The sequence below is a fragment of the Schistocerca gregaria genome, chromosome 1, assembly GCF_023897955.1.
Source record: "Schistocerca gregaria isolate iqSchGreg1 chromosome 1, iqSchGreg1.2, whole genome shotgun sequence".
Lineage (NCBI taxonomy): Eukaryota > Metazoa > Arthropoda > Insecta > Orthoptera > Acrididae > Schistocerca > Schistocerca gregaria.
Window position 1 is genome coordinate 607,802,562 of NC_064920.1, and position 18,079 is coordinate 607,820,640.

Genomic DNA, 18,079 nt, shown 5'->3' on the forward strand with positions numbered 1-18,079 from the left:
ACTATATTGAATTTATGGGAGCTGATATCTACTAACACTGAAGTAATCTTAAATTTAAGGATATGGTGCTAACTCGAATTTTGAGTTCGATTTTTGGTGGTTTCATTCACTCTTTATGGCTTTGCAAATAACAGCTAATATTAATCAAATTCATATACACTCCTGGAAATGGAAAAAAGAACACATTGACACCGGTGTGTCAGACCCACCATACTGGCTCCGGACACTGCGAGAGGGCTGTACAAGCAATTATCACACGCACGGCACAGCGGACACACCAGGAACCGCGGTGTTGGCCGTCGAATGGCGCTAGCTGCTCAGCATTTGTGCACCGCCGCCGTCAGTGTCAGCCACTTTGCCGTGGCATACGGAGCTCCATCGCAGTCTTTAACACTGGTAGCATGCCGCGACAGCGTGGACGTGAACCGAATGTGCAGTTGACGGACTTTGAGCGAGGGCGTATAGTGGGCATGCGGGAGGCCGGGTGGACGTACCGCCGAATTGCTCAACACGTGGGGCGTTAGGTCTCCACAGTACATCGATGTTGTCGCCAGTGGTCGGCGGAAGGTGCACGTGCCCGTCGACCTGGGACCGGACCGCAGCGACGCACGGATGCACGCCAAGACCGTAGGATCCTACGCAGTGCCGTAGGGGACCGCACCGCCACTTCCCAGCAAATTAGGGACACTGTTGCTCCTGGGGTATCGGCGAGGACCATTTGCAACCGTCTCCATGAAGCTGGGCTACGGTCCCGCACACCGTTAGGCCGTCCTCCGCTCACGCTCCAACATCGTACAGCCCGCCTCCAGTGGTGTCGCGACAGGCGTGAATGGAGGGACGAATGGAGACGTGTCGTCTTCAGCGATGAGAGTCGCTTCTGCTTTGGTGCCAATGATGGTCGTATGCGTGTTTGGCGCCGTGCAGGTGAGCGCCACAATCAGGATTGCATACGACCGAGGCACACAGGGCCAACACCCGGCATCATGGTGTGGGGAGCGATCTCCTACACTGGCTGTACACCTCTGGTGATCGTCGAGGGGACACTGAATAGTGCACGGTACATCCAAACCGTCATCGAACCCATCGTTCTACCATTCCTAGACCGGCAAGGGAACTTGTTGTTCCAACAGGACAATGCACGTCCGCATGTATCCCGTGCCACCCAACGTGCTCTAGAAGGTGTAAGTCAACTACCCTATCCAGCAAGATCTCCGGATCTGTCCCCCATTGAGCATGTTTGGGACTGGATGAAGCGTCGTCTCACGCGGTCTGCATGTCCAGCACGAACGCTAGTCCAACTGAGGCGCCAGGTGGAAATGGCATGGCAAGCCGTTCCACAGGACTACATCCAGCATCTCTACGATCGTCTCCATGGGAGAATAGCAGCCTGCATTGCTGCGAAAGGTGGATATACACTGTACTGGTGCCGACATTGTGCATGCTCTGTTGCCTGTGTCTATGTGCCTGTGGTTCTGTCAGTGTGATCATGTGATGTATCTGACCCCAGGAAAGTGTCAATAAAGTTTCCCCTTCCTGGGACAATGAATTCACGGTGTTCTTATTTCAATTTCCAGGAGTGTATTATAAGTGCCTGCTTTTCGGGGGTCAAAGGTAGAAGTTACGAGATTGAACCATTTTTATTTTATGCTCCACACAGTTTTGAAAATTGTTTCTAGAGGAAAATCTGTCTAAAGTTTAGAGAAAACTTTTATATGTATTATTAGTTCAATTTGCATAAAAAATGCATGCTGAACACAAATATGAAGGTAGATCTTCAAAATTGAGAATAGCTATCACAATATGGAGGACCAAAAATTGTCTCGACTAAAATTTGACCAAAAAAAACTGTTTTTGTTACTTACGTTTAGTCTCCAATTCCAGGACCATATATCAAACATTCCTGTAACTCGAATTGTTCCTGGAGAGCGATTCTCCCATTCTTCTTGGCGAGAAAAGCCGATTCGGCTGTATTCTGCAGCCTGGATGGTGTTTGTCAGCTTTTTAGGCGAGTATGTTCGCATGCATACTGCAGTGTAAATCATTTTGTGAATGTGCGTAGTGGCATGACAAGTTTTCTACCTGAGCCAGGTGTCTCCAGCTGAGAGTATCCCACGGTGGCCGTGACACTGCTTTGAACAGTTGTCTGTAGAAATTTTTGTAAGGCACGGATTAAAAAATCTTTTTGTCTCAACATTATAGTCACATATACGTTTCGAAAAATGCAATTTAAAAAATGGAATTTTTGACCATTTTGAATGAGAATCTGGCCTTAGTGCTGTGAGCAGATTCATACCACATAGAGCAGATGGCACAACTGATCACTCGTTTACTGTAGAGCCAAAGACACCTAGTTATGAAAACATTTTATGTACCTGTACAGCCTGTCTCATAAAAGTTACTGTGTGATGGAAGCAATACTTATGTCTATGAGTACATGTAGGTCGTTACTTCTGCGTATTTTATTGTGTGTCACTACTGTTGTGGCAACTTCTGACACCGAATGTAACAGCAACACCAAATGTAGCGAGAAGAGGTAGAAGGCACCATATTAAGACTTGTCCAAGCTTTCCAAGTGATTTATTGTTTCCAGCTACAGTGCCGTGTTCCCCTCGGTCTGCGTCATCAAGTCCCACAGTGCTGAGGACACCACTTCGCTGTCTGCAAAACGGCTTGGCGCAGAATGGCTGCCTCAGCAACCCATGCAGCGCACTCTTGTGTGTTGGCCTTGTACGGCCGCAACATCAGGATGTGCCGGTAGTCGACTCAGCGGTCTTCGCCCCTGCCGCCTCAGCGCTGCTAGCCGGGAGCCACAGGTGGCCCGCTGCACCCTTCTTCGCCATCGTCGTTAAGATCGCGTGTGACAAGCTCCTGCGATACGACGTCCGAATCAGCGTTTGTTGGGAGCCAACAAGTTTGCCCGCAGTAGTGAGCTGTGGCGTGGCCCACCGCTGGCTGGCTGCGGTCACCGTGTTAGCCTCAGAAGGTCGAACTAGCGACCTGCCGTGTACTGAAACGCTGGCGCCCCATCTGATGCTGCGTGTAGGCAGTGGTGTGACATGCCCCGCCATCAAGGAGAGGTGCCACACTTAGTGAACCGGCACTTATTTTTATGCAGCTACGCGCCTCTGTTTCGCTAAATGCGCCGCTCCGCATCTCGTACTCATAACACTTAGGTTGGCCAATGGGCCCCTTCTGCCTGTGGTTTGCGCCATGCATACTGCTGCGTGTACGTTTTCCGGCGGTTCTACGCCCCTGTGGCCTCTATTTTACTTTGTAGCAGCTGGTGAACGCAACTCACTGTAAACAGGCCCACGCCTGGCTGTAACTTGCACGCTCAGAAATATTGCACCAAAACTGATTTTTCCTATCCCAAACGGTAGTGCCGAAACGACAACTGTAACTGTAACATGCAACTTACAGAACATCTGTTACGACTGTCACATGTACTTATCGTAGTAGATGACACACAGGTTATTAATGGTAAGATACCAGTCACTGGCCATGTAGATAGCCATCTGTGACCATCTTCTCTTCTACCAGTAAACAGTGATCAGCTGTGCAGTTGGTTCTATGTGGTTCGAAACTGTTCACAGCATTAACGCCGATTGCAATAATAACGTGAATCAATACACCACTGAGCACAGATGTTACAGATTGACGACGTAATTTATATTACGATTTATATAATAAGCAAATCTGTACAAATGTGAACCGTTATTTATGGTATTGATGATGAGGCTCATCATTGCTTTATGGTGTCATTTTTATTTTCAGTGTATAATTTATGTTTTGTTATCTGACGATATAGATTTTATATTTCGCCTAACATGATGCTGTGGAAGCTTTTATGTACGTGACTTTTATAACGTGTTTACTGTTGTTAGTATTTACACCAGGTAACTGATTGGTAACAGTGTAAGCCTGTAATGCTACTTATGTATTACTTTATTTGTTACATAAGAACCTTATGATGGTCAGATACTGAAATTGGTTGCGTGAATGAAGCATTTTACCGGCAGCTCATGGCGATAATATGACAATTTTTCAAACTTTTAAAATCAACGAATCTCGAGAATTTAGAGCTCGATAATGATCTTACTGTCAATGTTCCTCGTCTTAGGCGCTGTAAGAAGCGACTTCTGATACTTCTCAACAGGGAATATCACTTACTTTAACCAATATCTAACTGTCTGACATTAGAAAACTCTAAATTCAAAATCGAAATTTTCACTGGTAGTAGTGTCTTGTGCCTAAATTAAAATACATGTCAAAGCAGAACGTAAATCGTCAACCAGTTTCTGTAGTTCCACACCAGCAGACCACTGAAATTATTGAATTCTAATTTCCTTGAAAATTAGAGAGAAACTAACCATAATTCTCGTTGGAAAATCGTATTCCACGATTGTCTTTTCATTTGGAAGGTCGTTAAGTTTTCTAACTCTCTACCTATTCCAGATCGTTAGACACGTCCAACTGGATTTTAGTAATTGTTGGCTGACAGAATTTAAACGTCTTATTCAGGCCCATTACGCTGGGTATTTGAACTTATTTTCCCAGGAGATATGTAAATTTACTTCGAGAATAAACTTCATTTGCTCATCAAGCACTGCCGATCAAATCAGTATATATCACTATCGACATCCTATGCTTCCGTGTATGGCGTTTACCTGGCATTAATTTCCAATATACCTCCCATGGCCTACCACCTTAACGTTGGTGGGAATGTTTGTGTGCTTCATTGATTCACTGAGCTATGCTGTCGGAAACTGCGCTCCTGGAAAGATCATCCATGCCAGACTGGTCATTTGGAAGTTCTTGGGAGGATGTAGGTAGCAACCTTATGGGCCCTTAGCTAAGTGGCCCTTAGCCTTTAAGTTGGATCAGCGGATATATCAAAGTAGCAACATGGCATGTCAGAGGAATTTCCCCCTCCCCCCCCCCCCCCCCCCAAGAAAAAAAGAGATAGAACTAGCAAATATACTGAACGACATGGATAGCGATGCTGTAGCAATCATAAACTGATATGAAAAGAGACATAATAAATGTGTAGTCGATTGCATTATATTCTGTAGTGGAGTCGAACAAAATGAAAGAGCAAGCAAAGGCGTGGCATTACACCTGCATAAGAGATGGAAATAAGAGATCAGAGATTGTACATACATAAAAGAAAGAATACTCATAATCAGACTCCAACTGAGAAGAGACAACGCCAACACTTAAGCGTATATGCACCAGAAGAAGGAAAAAAGGATGAGTCTAGAACTTCCTATGAAGAACTGCAGAAGACTTTGTTTGAATAAATACATTGCTACTGATAAGATTATTATGATGGGTGATTTCAATGCCAGAACAGGAAACATGCCAGTAAGGAATGTTATAGGGCCCTTTGGAGAATCTGTATGTAATGAAAATGGAAAAATACTAAGATATTTTGCCACTTACAATAATCTAAAAATAACTAAATTACTTTTTAAGAAAAGAGATATACATAAATACACATGCGCCGGTAGAGGTCTTAGATCAACGATTGATTCCATTTTAGTAAATGATAAGCTAACTGGTCAAGTAAGTGATACAAGGCTTTATAGAGGATCAGATATAGGATTAGATCATTTTCTACTAATGTCCAAAATAGATCTTTTTGCGAGATGGAAGAAAATGACAAAACAAATGAGTAATAAAGTATACTTGCCAGAAGAGGACGGCATCAAACATCTTTACCGAAGGAGACTGAATAAACAGACAGTAAATTCACAGAAAGATGCAGTCTTATAAGATGAGAAGCGATGTTGCTAAATGTGTAGTGGGAAAGGCACACCAATTTCATTGGGATCCATTTTTTTCTAATATCGAGAATGGTGTTCCCGAGAGACAGTAAATTGGCTATAAGGTTTTAAAAACTTTAAACACAACTGAGAATCAGGAGATACAAATAAACAATAATGAAGAAGAACAGTGGGTAAATTATTACAAAGTATTATGGTGTGATAATACACCAGAGGAAACTGAAACTGAAACAATAGATGACAAAGGGTTAGATGAAATACAGCCTGATGAAATAAAATCTGCCTTAACATCAGTTAAGAGCATGAACGCTACGGGAAGACGTGTTATTAATACTGAACTGTTAAAACATGGAGTAACGATGCTACATCCAAACGAATGTTGGAAGAGCATAAGTATCCACAAAGACTGGAAGATTGCTAGTGATATCAGTTTGTGAAAAAGGAGATGAAATCCTTTGCAGCAGCTACAGAGGAATAAGTTTACTAGACTCAGCATCCTTGTATGCCAAGATTTTAAACACAAGACGTAGAAACATAACAGAAGCAATATTACATGAAGAATAAATGAGTTTTTAGGAAAGGACGCTCTACGATAGATTCAGTTTTTGTTTTAAAATAGATAATACTTAAACGGGGAGAATATAATAAACAAACACATAGTACTTTTATCTATTTTAAAAGAGCTTTTGACACTGTCGCTAGCCAGCAACTTTGGAAGATAATGAGGAATAATCGATATCCAAAACACCTAATAAATGAGATTAAAAGGGATGTATCAGTACATGACTGTCACTCTAGATCTCAACAGAAAAATGACTTATCAGGTACCAACTAACAAAGGAGTACGACAAGGCCGATGTATCTCCCCAATTTTGTTTAAAATTTACATATACGAAATAATGCAAATGTAGGAAACAGAATTTCAAACAGAATTTCAAACCTTAGACAGCACGACTCTTTTAAATAACTTACTATATGCTGACGATGGAGTGATCCTAGAAGATAAAGAAAAGGACCTTCGGAAAGGTATTTGCTTACTTAAACAAATTGCGAAATCTGAGACGGAGATATCAACAGAAAAAGTTATGAACAGAAATTATCAACAGAGAAAATTAAGGCAGTGCCCTCCATGGGGAAAGAACGTATTAGAACCAAAACAGTGGTAGATCAAAAGATTTTGAAGCAAGTAAATCATTCCAGATACCTAGGACGGGAAGTGAGATATGGCTACAGCATAGATATCTAATATAAGTTTAGTAAAGTTAGCCAGGTATATGGAACAACTGATTTAAATCTTAAAAACAAAGCTAGGAAAGACACTAGAATTAAATTTTCCAAAATTGTTGAGTCCTCACACTGCTCTATGGAAACTAGATCTGGGTATTTAGCAAAAAGCAAGAATGCCGCATTTAGGCATAAGAAATGAAATTCCTGTGACGAGTTAAAAGCTGCACAATAGAAGATAGACTAAGTAATCGAGATATTAGCCAAGAACTATAAATTTTTAGTCGAAATGATAAAATTGTAGAGTGTACGAAAAAATGAGACGGATAAAGAAAGAATGGAGAGTGGCAGACTCCTCTTGAAGGCTAGAAAGTATAACTGCCAAGGAAGAAGAGTTGGTGGAAGATCCCGACAACGATGGCTGCCGTAACAGGCAAATGCGCCTAATGAACGAGGAGAAGAAGAAGAAGAATTTCCAATATTGTGTTTGATATGTCTTGCTTACATGTAATACTCTGCCACTATAACTCAACACGGGTATTAACGGGCCACAAATGTTGCCACGATTTGTGGCGTGAATGTACACCCCGAGAATGCCCGATGTGGGACTTAGCTGTTTTCCTTGCGAATAGATTTGTTTTGTCAAATGCGCGTAAGAAGACCAAACCTAGTAAGAAGACTCGATCTTCAATTTTTATTTTTTTCAGCATGGTTCTAAAAGTAGTAAATATTCTTGATATTTTAAACGCCGGAACCAGTTTCCATGGGTAGGGAGTATCCTAACGGTTGCATTACAGGGGCACGCTTCACTGCTTGCCTCAACCTGCCCTCATTTGCCGCTTTGCTAAACTCTACTGAAGGTGTGAATACACCTTTTGGATTTACCACCGAATAGCATTATGTAAGTCCCAAATTTCATTTATTTAGTCGTTCGGTATTTACAAAGGCAAACGTCAAATAAAGTATTAACGACAATATTCTTACAGCTCTATACGGAATTATACAATACAACATTACTGATGTTACTGACCCACTCTGCGGTTGCTTCAGAGAGTCGGGGCATGTCTATCAGATCATCCTTGCAACCATGCACTTCACACACAAGTAAATGTTCCACCAATTGGATTTCACCGCTCTCACCTTAAAGACTGACTGATAGGCCCCACCTGTTCATCAGCTGTTTACATCTACCAACAATCGTTCTGGCACCATTCAGACATGTTCACAATTTTCTCCGTAGGTTGAATCCACCGATCTTCTTGTGGAGATGATCCACCAAATTTTAATTCTCATTTCCACTTATAGCCCATACTTCGTTCCAAGCGTCTTTTAGTCGGAGCTTTGCAGTTCTTCGCCATTTTTCCAATTTTTCCATAAAGGTAACCTGAATTTAAGTCTGTTCGTAGGAACTAGGCCTTGTTGTGTAGGAAGTTCTGTGTCGTCTAGGATTTTTCTGTGTGTTCGTGTAGCTATCTGTGATCGCCTAATTTCAGGGGACTCTATGTTTGCTAGGACTTGGAGCCAAACACAAGGGGTGGCCCTGAGTGTTTCTTGTCTCCCTGTTGGACGTCCGCTTTAGCTACGTATGCACTTCTCATCTAGACTGGAGAACAGTATTCAGCCACGCTTTAGAGTAGGTCTAGCTCTTAAGTCTTCAGCGCACTGTCTCCATAATCCCACGTCATTCCAGTCAGTTTCGACAGGGCAGCATTACGGGATTTTAGCTTCTGTTTTGTGCGATCTTATTTCACTCCCAAGTATTTAGGCTTATTCTCATGACTGATATGTTGGTCATTCTTAATTGCAAGAAGTGGTTCAAATGGCTCTGAGCACTATGGGACTTAACTACTGTGGTCATCAGTCTCCTGTAACTGAGAACTACTTAAACCTAACTAACCTAAGGACATCCACACATTCATGCCCGAGGCAGGATTCGAACCTGCGACCGTAGCTGTCACGTGGTTCCAGACTGTAGCGCCTATAACCGCACGGCCACTCCGGCCGGCATTTCTTAATTGTAGTTTTATATATGTATCTCTGTAGTTACGGTACATTATGGCGCTAGTCGTTATGTTAGCATTTGGATGTAGGTGCCTTTTGGAGTTGCAGGTGTTCTCTACTTTCTGGTGTGCATTCAGTCTTTTTTCGAGGTACTTAAAATTCTTACTTCGATTTGCGATGGCCAAGTCATCCGAGTACGCAAATTTACGTGATTAGGTGTGTGGCGTGTCTACAGTAAACAGACTGAAAGGAGTGGGTGCCAGTGCAGAACTCTGAGGCAGACCATTATTCAGAAACGTATTCTTGCTGTCCATGCCGAAAAGTGAAACTTTGATTTTCTTGTCCGTTAACATGTATTTTGGGGGAACATATAAGTCTGTTTACATTTGATAATGATGTTTTTGGAGCCTTTCTAAATATATGAGTTTTACTTGATCCTACAGCCTTCGACATATTTTTCCACCAATATTCGCTGAACTGTGAGTTCTTTTAGTATCAGCTATACTGTGTAGATATACTGCCCATCTTTTGTGGTTTTCAGGTTTCGGTGGTATCCTGTTTATTGTCTTCTCGATGTAGGATTGATATTTGTTCCAGTTAGCTTTCGTCAGGTTCTCGCACGTGGTAGGTGGCTTTTTATAACTGAGATTGATACTCCGATCTCCAGAATTACGAGAAAGCGCTAGCTCCATGGGAAAGCCTCAGTGACCCTTCTTGTAGCTTGCACGGGTCTGCCTGTTGCTTCACGTGTGACAAAAGTCGGGTCAGATGTCAACGTTGTGTCGCACGTGTTTGATTTGAAGGTCGCTGTATCCTTGGAGTCGAACAGGAGGTGTAATCCTGGTTGTCTGCCCAGTAGTCATTTAAGTCTCTGAAACGACTTTGGACACGTTCAGCTCCTTACGGCTGCTACTACTGCAAGACGTGATCAGAAAAGCTGTTACAGTTGGAACCAGCTATCGACTGGACCACAACACCGCTCCCTGCAGGGAGTCGAAGGGCGACGCGCGGGCAGTGACTATTTCCGGAGTATGCTGCGTCTCAAATCTCAAAACTCTGAAATGCTCTGATACCGGCTCTGAAGATGTCGAACAGGGCCATGGATGAAATACTGCGCGACTTACAAAGCTATTCGCCGGCAAAACCGAGATGTGTATTTGCAGAAGGTCCGCCTTGGAAGCATGGAAAGTCACTTCCTTCAGAAATAATCTTTCATATCTTGCCGGACCATCTCTTCTGGGTGAAAGGTTAATTCAGACGTAATCAATAACAGCCTAGGCATCATATCCTAGCAGGTTAAAACTGTTTATCAGACAGTGAATAAACGCATACATTGCGTTCTGCGTGGTGTCCGTTTTGACCTGCATCACATTTCAAATATTCCCTCTCTTCGTTTGCATTACCAACACACGTCGCGTGTTCTGAGGCTACCTCAAAGCAAGTACTCCTGTATACGTGATCCGCTTCCACACGTTCCATGAAATTATTCAGAGTTCACCCCATGATGCATCTATTATCCCAACTCAGCAGTTCACGCTATAGAAGCTACACTACAGTTAATCTGATCTTGATAGTTATGGAAGCACATAATTTAGTGCACGTATGATTGACTTTATGAGTATGAAATAGTTAGTAGAGTCCTGCATGACCGAGTAAGCGAGCACAAAATACGAGATGGGGCGAGCACACCCTAACTGGATAGGCTGCCCGCACTAGTTCTTTTGACAGCGTAGATGCCGTGACCGAATACGTAGCAGGTAACTTCAAACACATTACACGTGTCATTATTAGTGTGAGACTGCAGGCGTTACCGGCTTCTCTCTCTGTAATCAAGCAGCGCGAGGAAGCCAGTGCAGTAAGACGTAAGACTGAAACCAATGTTCATCCATTGAAGAAACGGGAAGGTCTAAAAAGCCAAGTATGGAGTACATTTCTGTTGGTTGTAGACGAAAACAGTGCGTCTACTGGGTACGTATCGTGCATAAACTGTTTCACATTATTGTGTTTCCAATCGGGAACCACTCATTTAAAGAAACACAGTTGCAAGAAACCTCACAAAGATACAGCTCCTTCAGGAATACCGGCAGTAATAAAAAAATAGTATTACAGCAAAGTGTGTTGCAATGTGTGCAAAAGATATGAGACCGTTTGATGCTGTTTTTGCGGTGAAGGTTTCAGAGAACTAGGCCTAGAATTAATACATCTAGGTGCGCATTATGGAGAAGTTAACGTGGCAGATGTCATGCCACATCCCTCTACTCTAAGCAGACATGTCAAAGAACAGGCTGATGCAATACGAAACAGAATAATGCCTTCTGTTATTGCGGAAGTTATTAATAAAACATGTGCTGCGACATTTGACATGTGGACTGATTCGCATAATCAGGTGCACTATTTGACGCTTACAACACATTACATTAACACAGATTGGTCTCGTATGATCAGTGTTTTATTTACAACAAAATTCCCGGACGTTAGGAAGACGGGAAAAAATATTATAAAAGAAAGTGCTCTATGAATTTAGCTGTGTTACGTACCCGTTCTTGGAAACGTTATTTTTGTATTAAAAGAGAGAGACAGAGATAAATACATTGTGTGTGTGTGTGTATGTGTGTGAGAGAGAGAGAGAGAGAGAGAGAGAGAGAGAGAGAGAGAGAGGCGTTGGATTTGCACAGTACAGTGCAGCCAGTACAGTGCAGCGAGCCGAGTCGAGGCGAGGTGAGACGTCAGCAGTGACCGGTCATGCTCGGTTATCCGCGTGTCCGGAATCCGGACAACAGACATGGGGCGAGTACGTGACCGAGCCGAGTCGTATGGGGCCGGACACGAGCGGCTCGGTCCCCCTGTCAACAGACGAGCCGTGACCGGTCAAACATTGAGCGTTGCAGCACTCTAATAGTTAATACGGAAAATATAATTTTAACGAATGAAGAACGTGAACTGGAGCTGTACCGGCGATACAGCTGTGGAAAATTTGCATGACGAAACTTTCTTAAAATATGATGTACCGTTAATAACACTCTACTTCGTGCAAACAGGTTCTACCAAAAACTATCAAAGTGGAGGTGGTGTTACTAACAGCGAATGAAGAACACCAACACTGCAATAGAAATACATTCTTATTAGAACTGATTCACCAAAATAGCTGCTTATAATAACAAATCTTTATTTACGACGGACTGTTTCCGCATTTATCGCCATTGTCAAGTACGTCTAGATTGATGTCACGTCCATATTAAGTCGTTAGTTAACTGTCTTACAACTGTCACTATTTTCATAAGATGATAAGTGAGCCAATATATTGAAAATAAAACGTCGGATGAGTGGAACTGTCAAACTACTGGCGTACCGTCATTAACATTTTATTTTCAATATATTACGCAATTTGTCATCTAATTAAAGCAGTGACAGGTATAAGACAGTTCACTAACAACGTGATATGGACGTCCCTTCAGCGTGGTCATACTTAACAATGGCGATAAATGCCGAAACAGTTTGTCGTAAATAAAGATTTGTTATTATGAGCAGCTATTTTGGTGCATCTATTCTACTAATCATGTCGTCATCAGGCATATATTACGCTGCTGCCCCAAAAGAAAAACAATTGTTAAGAAATACATTCCTTACATACGACGAATAAATGTTATCCATTGCACTCAGTAAGACTTTTCTTTAGTCAATAATTAATAAGTAATGATTAACAGCACATCAGTTTTCTAGTTATCTAAGAGATCATCGATAACACTTATTGTTTTTCTTTACAGGGTTCAATTTTCCCATCGAAAAGGAATGAAATCCGTAGATTCAAAGTCCGGTGAGTGTCAACGATTACTGTCAGATGTAAAAGAAGTATCTTTTGAACTGTTCCCTGCGACGAATATTCCTAGCATGCCAAAGGACGCACATATAGGTTCAGTAGACTTCCCAAACTACCTGAACATCAAGTAATTTGTGCACTCGGTATCCCGAACACTAGATTTTTAAAACATAGCTCCTACTGCGAAATAGCTGGTAGAGAACAGAATCACGTAAATAAATTTGTGTCCTTGTTTGTTTTAGCCCTTTGCAGTAGATTATACACGATTCTGAGTGCCCCACAGAGCATTTTTCTCACAAATGTGCTTCACTTTGTGGTTGAATTGTTTCACATTGTCATGAAAATCAAATTTTTCGATTACGTCACAAGGGACCGTTTAATTGTGCAAAATGAAACAAAATTATCGTTTTGTTGTAGGGAAATTTAAATTTAAGAGAAGAAGGTGAAGGGAAAGATGAAATCTTCGTATGTATTTTGTTTTTAAGAAAAAAGCTAAAAATAGAGAAAATCGCGTCCCTTCTCTCGCTATGTTGAATAGAAAAAGAAAAAAAATCATGTAAGAAGTTCATGATGAAACGTCGAAAAACGCCATTTTAGGAATAAACTACGAGGAGTGTACGTGCAAGACGGTTTCCATCGAGTTTGAGTTTCCAGTGCATGCCTGACCGGGACTCCACGGACACGACTATAGATCTGCGTGTTTGTGCTACAGAGCGTTGTACGTGTCCTAAATATTGTCACAGACAAGTTACCACAATTATTATCATGTTCATACCATTAATAACAGGAAGATATTTGGCCAGCTCGAGGTTAGAAAGCAGGAGCTTTCTCCTACAATCTTAGTGCTAAGGCAAGTATGAAATGTAATTGCATGGAATAGACTTACAACTTTAGTGCTAATATAAGATTAGAAATCAGCATGTTATAATATTAACTTCAAATTTACAATGTTATGTAAATAGAACGTTAGTTCTTTTCTTCCTTGATCGTATTTTTAGTAGTTTCAGAGATTTAATAATAAAAGTTAAAGAGCAGACCCACTTTTACTCCATTACATGAGCTTCTCCCCTAACGTATCCTTGACGTTATGACACCTGTAATACGGTAAATATTTTACACTTTAGATGGGACTACGGTATGTTCACACAGATTAATTTGAAATCGGTCACGGTGTTTCCACTACAGTCTAGCGTTCTCAATAGAATGTGCCCGTTTCCTAAGGAGAGAGGGCCCAGCATGAAACACATTCCTGACTCTGAGTAAACCTCTGAAACTTTTCATCTCTTAACTGCAACCTGAGGAAGTAATTTCAATTAGAGCACCATCCAAATTTTTGCTAATTAAGAAAGACATTAGCTGACAGGAAAATTTGTAAAATAATTCTTCAAATTAATAAAGTGCAATGAATTACTCCATGACGTGCATAAAGACGTAAGCTGATGTGAATTTCTCTCAGTTTTGCAAACTCAACTATGTAAAGCTGTCTTTTACCATACGTGTTTAGCGAGGTCAGAGAAAGACGCCAACTGCAAAGGATCTAAGGAGCCAAATTTTTCTGTAATTGGGGAACAGTGCTACGAATATCTCACGGTGAAAAAGCTTTGCTTGTTATTTCTTGTTTAACTTCACATTTTTGTTAACCTGAAGATATCGGAATCACATTCAAGTTAAATCGTAGGATCTTTCGGATTCCTTTTTATTATATTCCATTTCTGGACATTTTGTGTACAGATCGAAACACTGGTGAAAGACACATCTCAATCCAAGCAAACATGTTTTCGTATTGACTATGAACGTAACATAACCACTCATTGATTCAGTCCGAAGTCTTGGCAAGTAGTTTCGGTAGATTCCAACAGCAGACGCATAATATTTCGTCTCCTTTATTCACACAACAGCAGTTTTAATTACTGCTTCAACCTCTAAATACTGTTAAAATTATTATCTAATAAGCGAAACCGTGAGAGTATTCTTCTTGCTTGCTGTACGGCCTCAGTGAGAGCAGAAATTTTCATTCGAACTTTGAATTTCAGATAGACAATCGTAAGCATGCTGCCGTGTGCCTACAATTGCATACATGCGTGGGCTGCGAGTTCAAGGCATGGCAATAGACAGCTGTCGGATCATTCGATATTCCTCGTGGGCGAGCAAAGGGTTCTTGTCAAATAAGATGAAGACAAACGCATCTTTTACCCTGTAAATAATCACACCAAAGGAGATCTCGTAATTATCCATCTCCTAAAGTAGCTTAATACACTTCCGTCTGCTACCGCTGTACCATAACCTTAAAGTTGGAAGCAGGTTGTGTGATAAAACTATTTTATTAAAGCAATTATAGTACAACGCAACAGAGCAGTGTTACCCTCTGGGAGGAATTTTGTTATGTTGACCGCGTTGTACCTAACGGAGGTGGCTTATCGGAAATGAAAGTCAGAATGACGTAAATATTTGAGCAGTAACAAACAAAATTTTTCCTATCTGCACTGTTTCATGGATAAAGAAAACGGTCGCCAGCCTAACTAGGCAAGAAAATGACAATGTGCAACTATTACATGGCAGTGCACAGTTTGGTAGCTCGTCCCCGACTCGTAGCTCGTCCCCGACTGACTCTTGTTCCACCTTTTCTACCTAGGCCAGCCACAATTTGCGCGCGCTACACGATTCCGTTCCCAAGGGGAACCACAACACCTTTTACATACAAACTAGCTAAGAACCCTAAGTGAGGATCAGCAGTTTACATAACAGCAACCAAAAAAATGGTTCAAATGGCTCTGAGCACTATGGGACTTAACATCTTACGTCATCAGTCCCCTAGAACTTAAAAACTACTTAAACCTAACTAACCTAAGGACATCACACAACACCCAGCCATCACGAGGCAGAGAAAATCCCTGACCCTGCCGGGAATCGAACCCGGGAACCCGGGAACAGCAACCAAATTCATTCAATAAAATAGAATATTTGCACATATTAACATTTCTGCAAAATATTGTTCACACAGAAATTACAATTATATACAGTAAGTTTTGTTCCCTCCAAATGGGACAAAGAATTTAAATGACAGATACATGACACTGCATAGAATCATATCATGGCATCAAAGTTCTTACAAAGAAAGGAGTATACAATTTTATGTTATCGATTCAAACAAACACATTTACAGAAGCTTAACGATGTAATATTAAATGAAACAAAAGCAAAATAAATCCGTACAGCATTAGAGCTATGGTGTTACAAGCTGTTCTAATAAGAGTTGCGTTTTTTGTAATGCTTTGAGTAGCTTATTCGCATATTTTTTATGCATTTTGATTCAGTGTAGTTTAAATGTAATAAAAGGAAACGCCACTGGTATTTCGTGCGAGGGTTTTAATGCTGAGAGGTGGTGCATATTCTACATTATGGCACTGATACAGCCTTCAAATTACAACGGTTGTGTGAAGGCATACAAGGCAGTGTAGTTTTACTTGGGGTATGTGACTGCGACTATCTGGGTGCCAGAAAATTTCTAGTATTTCCTTAAACTAGCGGGTGGGTATGAAGTGTATGGCTGGGAATTTTCGTGAAGCGCGACTTTTACAATTAGAATATTTCTTTGTGGTGGCTCAGGACAAAGAAACAGGTGCGACTCACAATTAATAGTCATAGGGTTAGCAGTAGTTTGGTATATGATATATAGAAATACTTAAGTGGGGTCATGTTGAGACTTAAAAAATATTTTTACGTGGTGTTCTTAACTCAGAAATTGAATAGTGTAAAATTATTCCAACTTATGTGCATGAGATAGGACACAGGTGACATACCCTCGGACTTCAAGAAGAAAGTATCAATTCCAACATCAAAGAAGGCAAGTGCTGACTTATGACAGGTGCAAAATAATGGCACGAATTATTTACGGAAGAATCGAAAAAGTTGTAGAAGCTGGCCTTTAGGAATAAGAAATGAATCTGCAAGAGAGTAAAGGACTTGGAAGATTAGTTGAACGGAATAGATAGTGTCTTGAAAAGAAGTTAGAAGATGAATATCAACAAACGTAAAATCAGGGTGGTGTTGGGGGAATTAGATTATAAATGAGGCAGTAAAATTAGTAGGTGACAGTTTCTGTTTGGCAGCAAAATATCTAACGATGGTGAAATAAAGTGGATATAAAATGAAGACCTGCAATAGCAAGAAACATATTTCTGAAGAACAGAAATGTGTTGACATATGAAGCATAGCTTTATGTACCAGAAATACTTTACAGAAGGGATATGTCTGGAGTGTACACTTGTACGGAAGTGAAACGTTATCGATTAACAGTTCAGACAAGAAAGGACTACAGACTTTAGAAATGTCGTGGTACAAGAGAATGTTAAAGATTAAGTGGGTAGATCGAATAGTTGATGAGCATGTACCAAATGGAACAGCAGAAAGAAGGAAGTTTTGATTACCTTGACAGAAAGAAGGGGTCAGTTGAAGAGACACATCCTGAGGAAAAAAGGAATCATCAGTTCGATAGTGGGAGTAAAAATTGTAGAGGGAGTACAAAGCTTGAATGCATTGTGAAGCTTGAAATGGATGTAGGTCCCAATAGTTATGTGGAAGTGAAGAGACTTGAGTAGGGATGCATCTGCTTACTGAAGACCGCCGCAACAACAACATTTAGTCCAAAATTAGCTGATATTGAACATTTACTTGGAACTTACATAAAGCCGAATTCAGTAATATTGACTTTGCGGTTCCACTCAATACGAGTTAAGCTTCTTTGCACAGAATATTGGATATCGGTTTAAAATACTGTCTGCCTTTAATTAAGTAAAACGTTTTATTCAATTCTGAAACGTCGTACGTAGCCTTCTGTCAGTTCACGATTTTGTACCTCTAGCACTCTAAATTACAGATGGTAGATGCAGGTAACATTGCTCAGAAATGCGGCATTGTATGGGTCCTGACAGAACACGCGCTTGTTTTTACATAACACAAATTATTTCAATTAATTTCGTAAGAAAGTCCAACAACCTTTTCGAAAATGCGAAGGTGATACAACAAGACTTGAACCCTATACCGACCTGACCTCTGCTTTGAAACATGGTATGCCTACACATTACGCTTGGCTCTACGTTCGTTGTCGGCGACTTTTATTTCATCTTATAATCTATTATAATCTGTTATAGGTTTTAGTCGCCAAAATGTTATTAATTTACATTTTATTGTAACCAACCGTAACAATAACAAAACTTTTTCATAAACCTTCAAAGTGCTGTCGCCTTAAAAC

At 41.0% G+C, this 18,079-nt stretch overlaps 1 protein-coding gene across 2 annotated transcripts in view; it reads left to right on the plus strand.

Annotated features, from left to right (window-relative positions):
• LOC126299516 (GTP-binding protein Rhes-like) overlaps window positions 1-18,079 on the plus strand; it is a 441,951-nt gene that overhangs the window by 224,744 nt on the left and 199,128 nt on the right. Inside the window, exon 2 of one of the 2 annotated variants that reach the window (XM_049991524.1) lies at window positions 12,776-12,825. The exons of the other annotated variant lie outside the window; for it this stretch is intronic. Within the exon in view, the coding sequence (XP_049847481.1) occupies window positions 12,801-12,825 (25 nt within the window). The 5' untranslated portion in view covers window positions 12,776-12,800. The remainder of the gene's footprint in view (window positions 1-12,775; window positions 12,826-18,079) is intronic. 2 annotated transcript variants of the gene reach the window in all.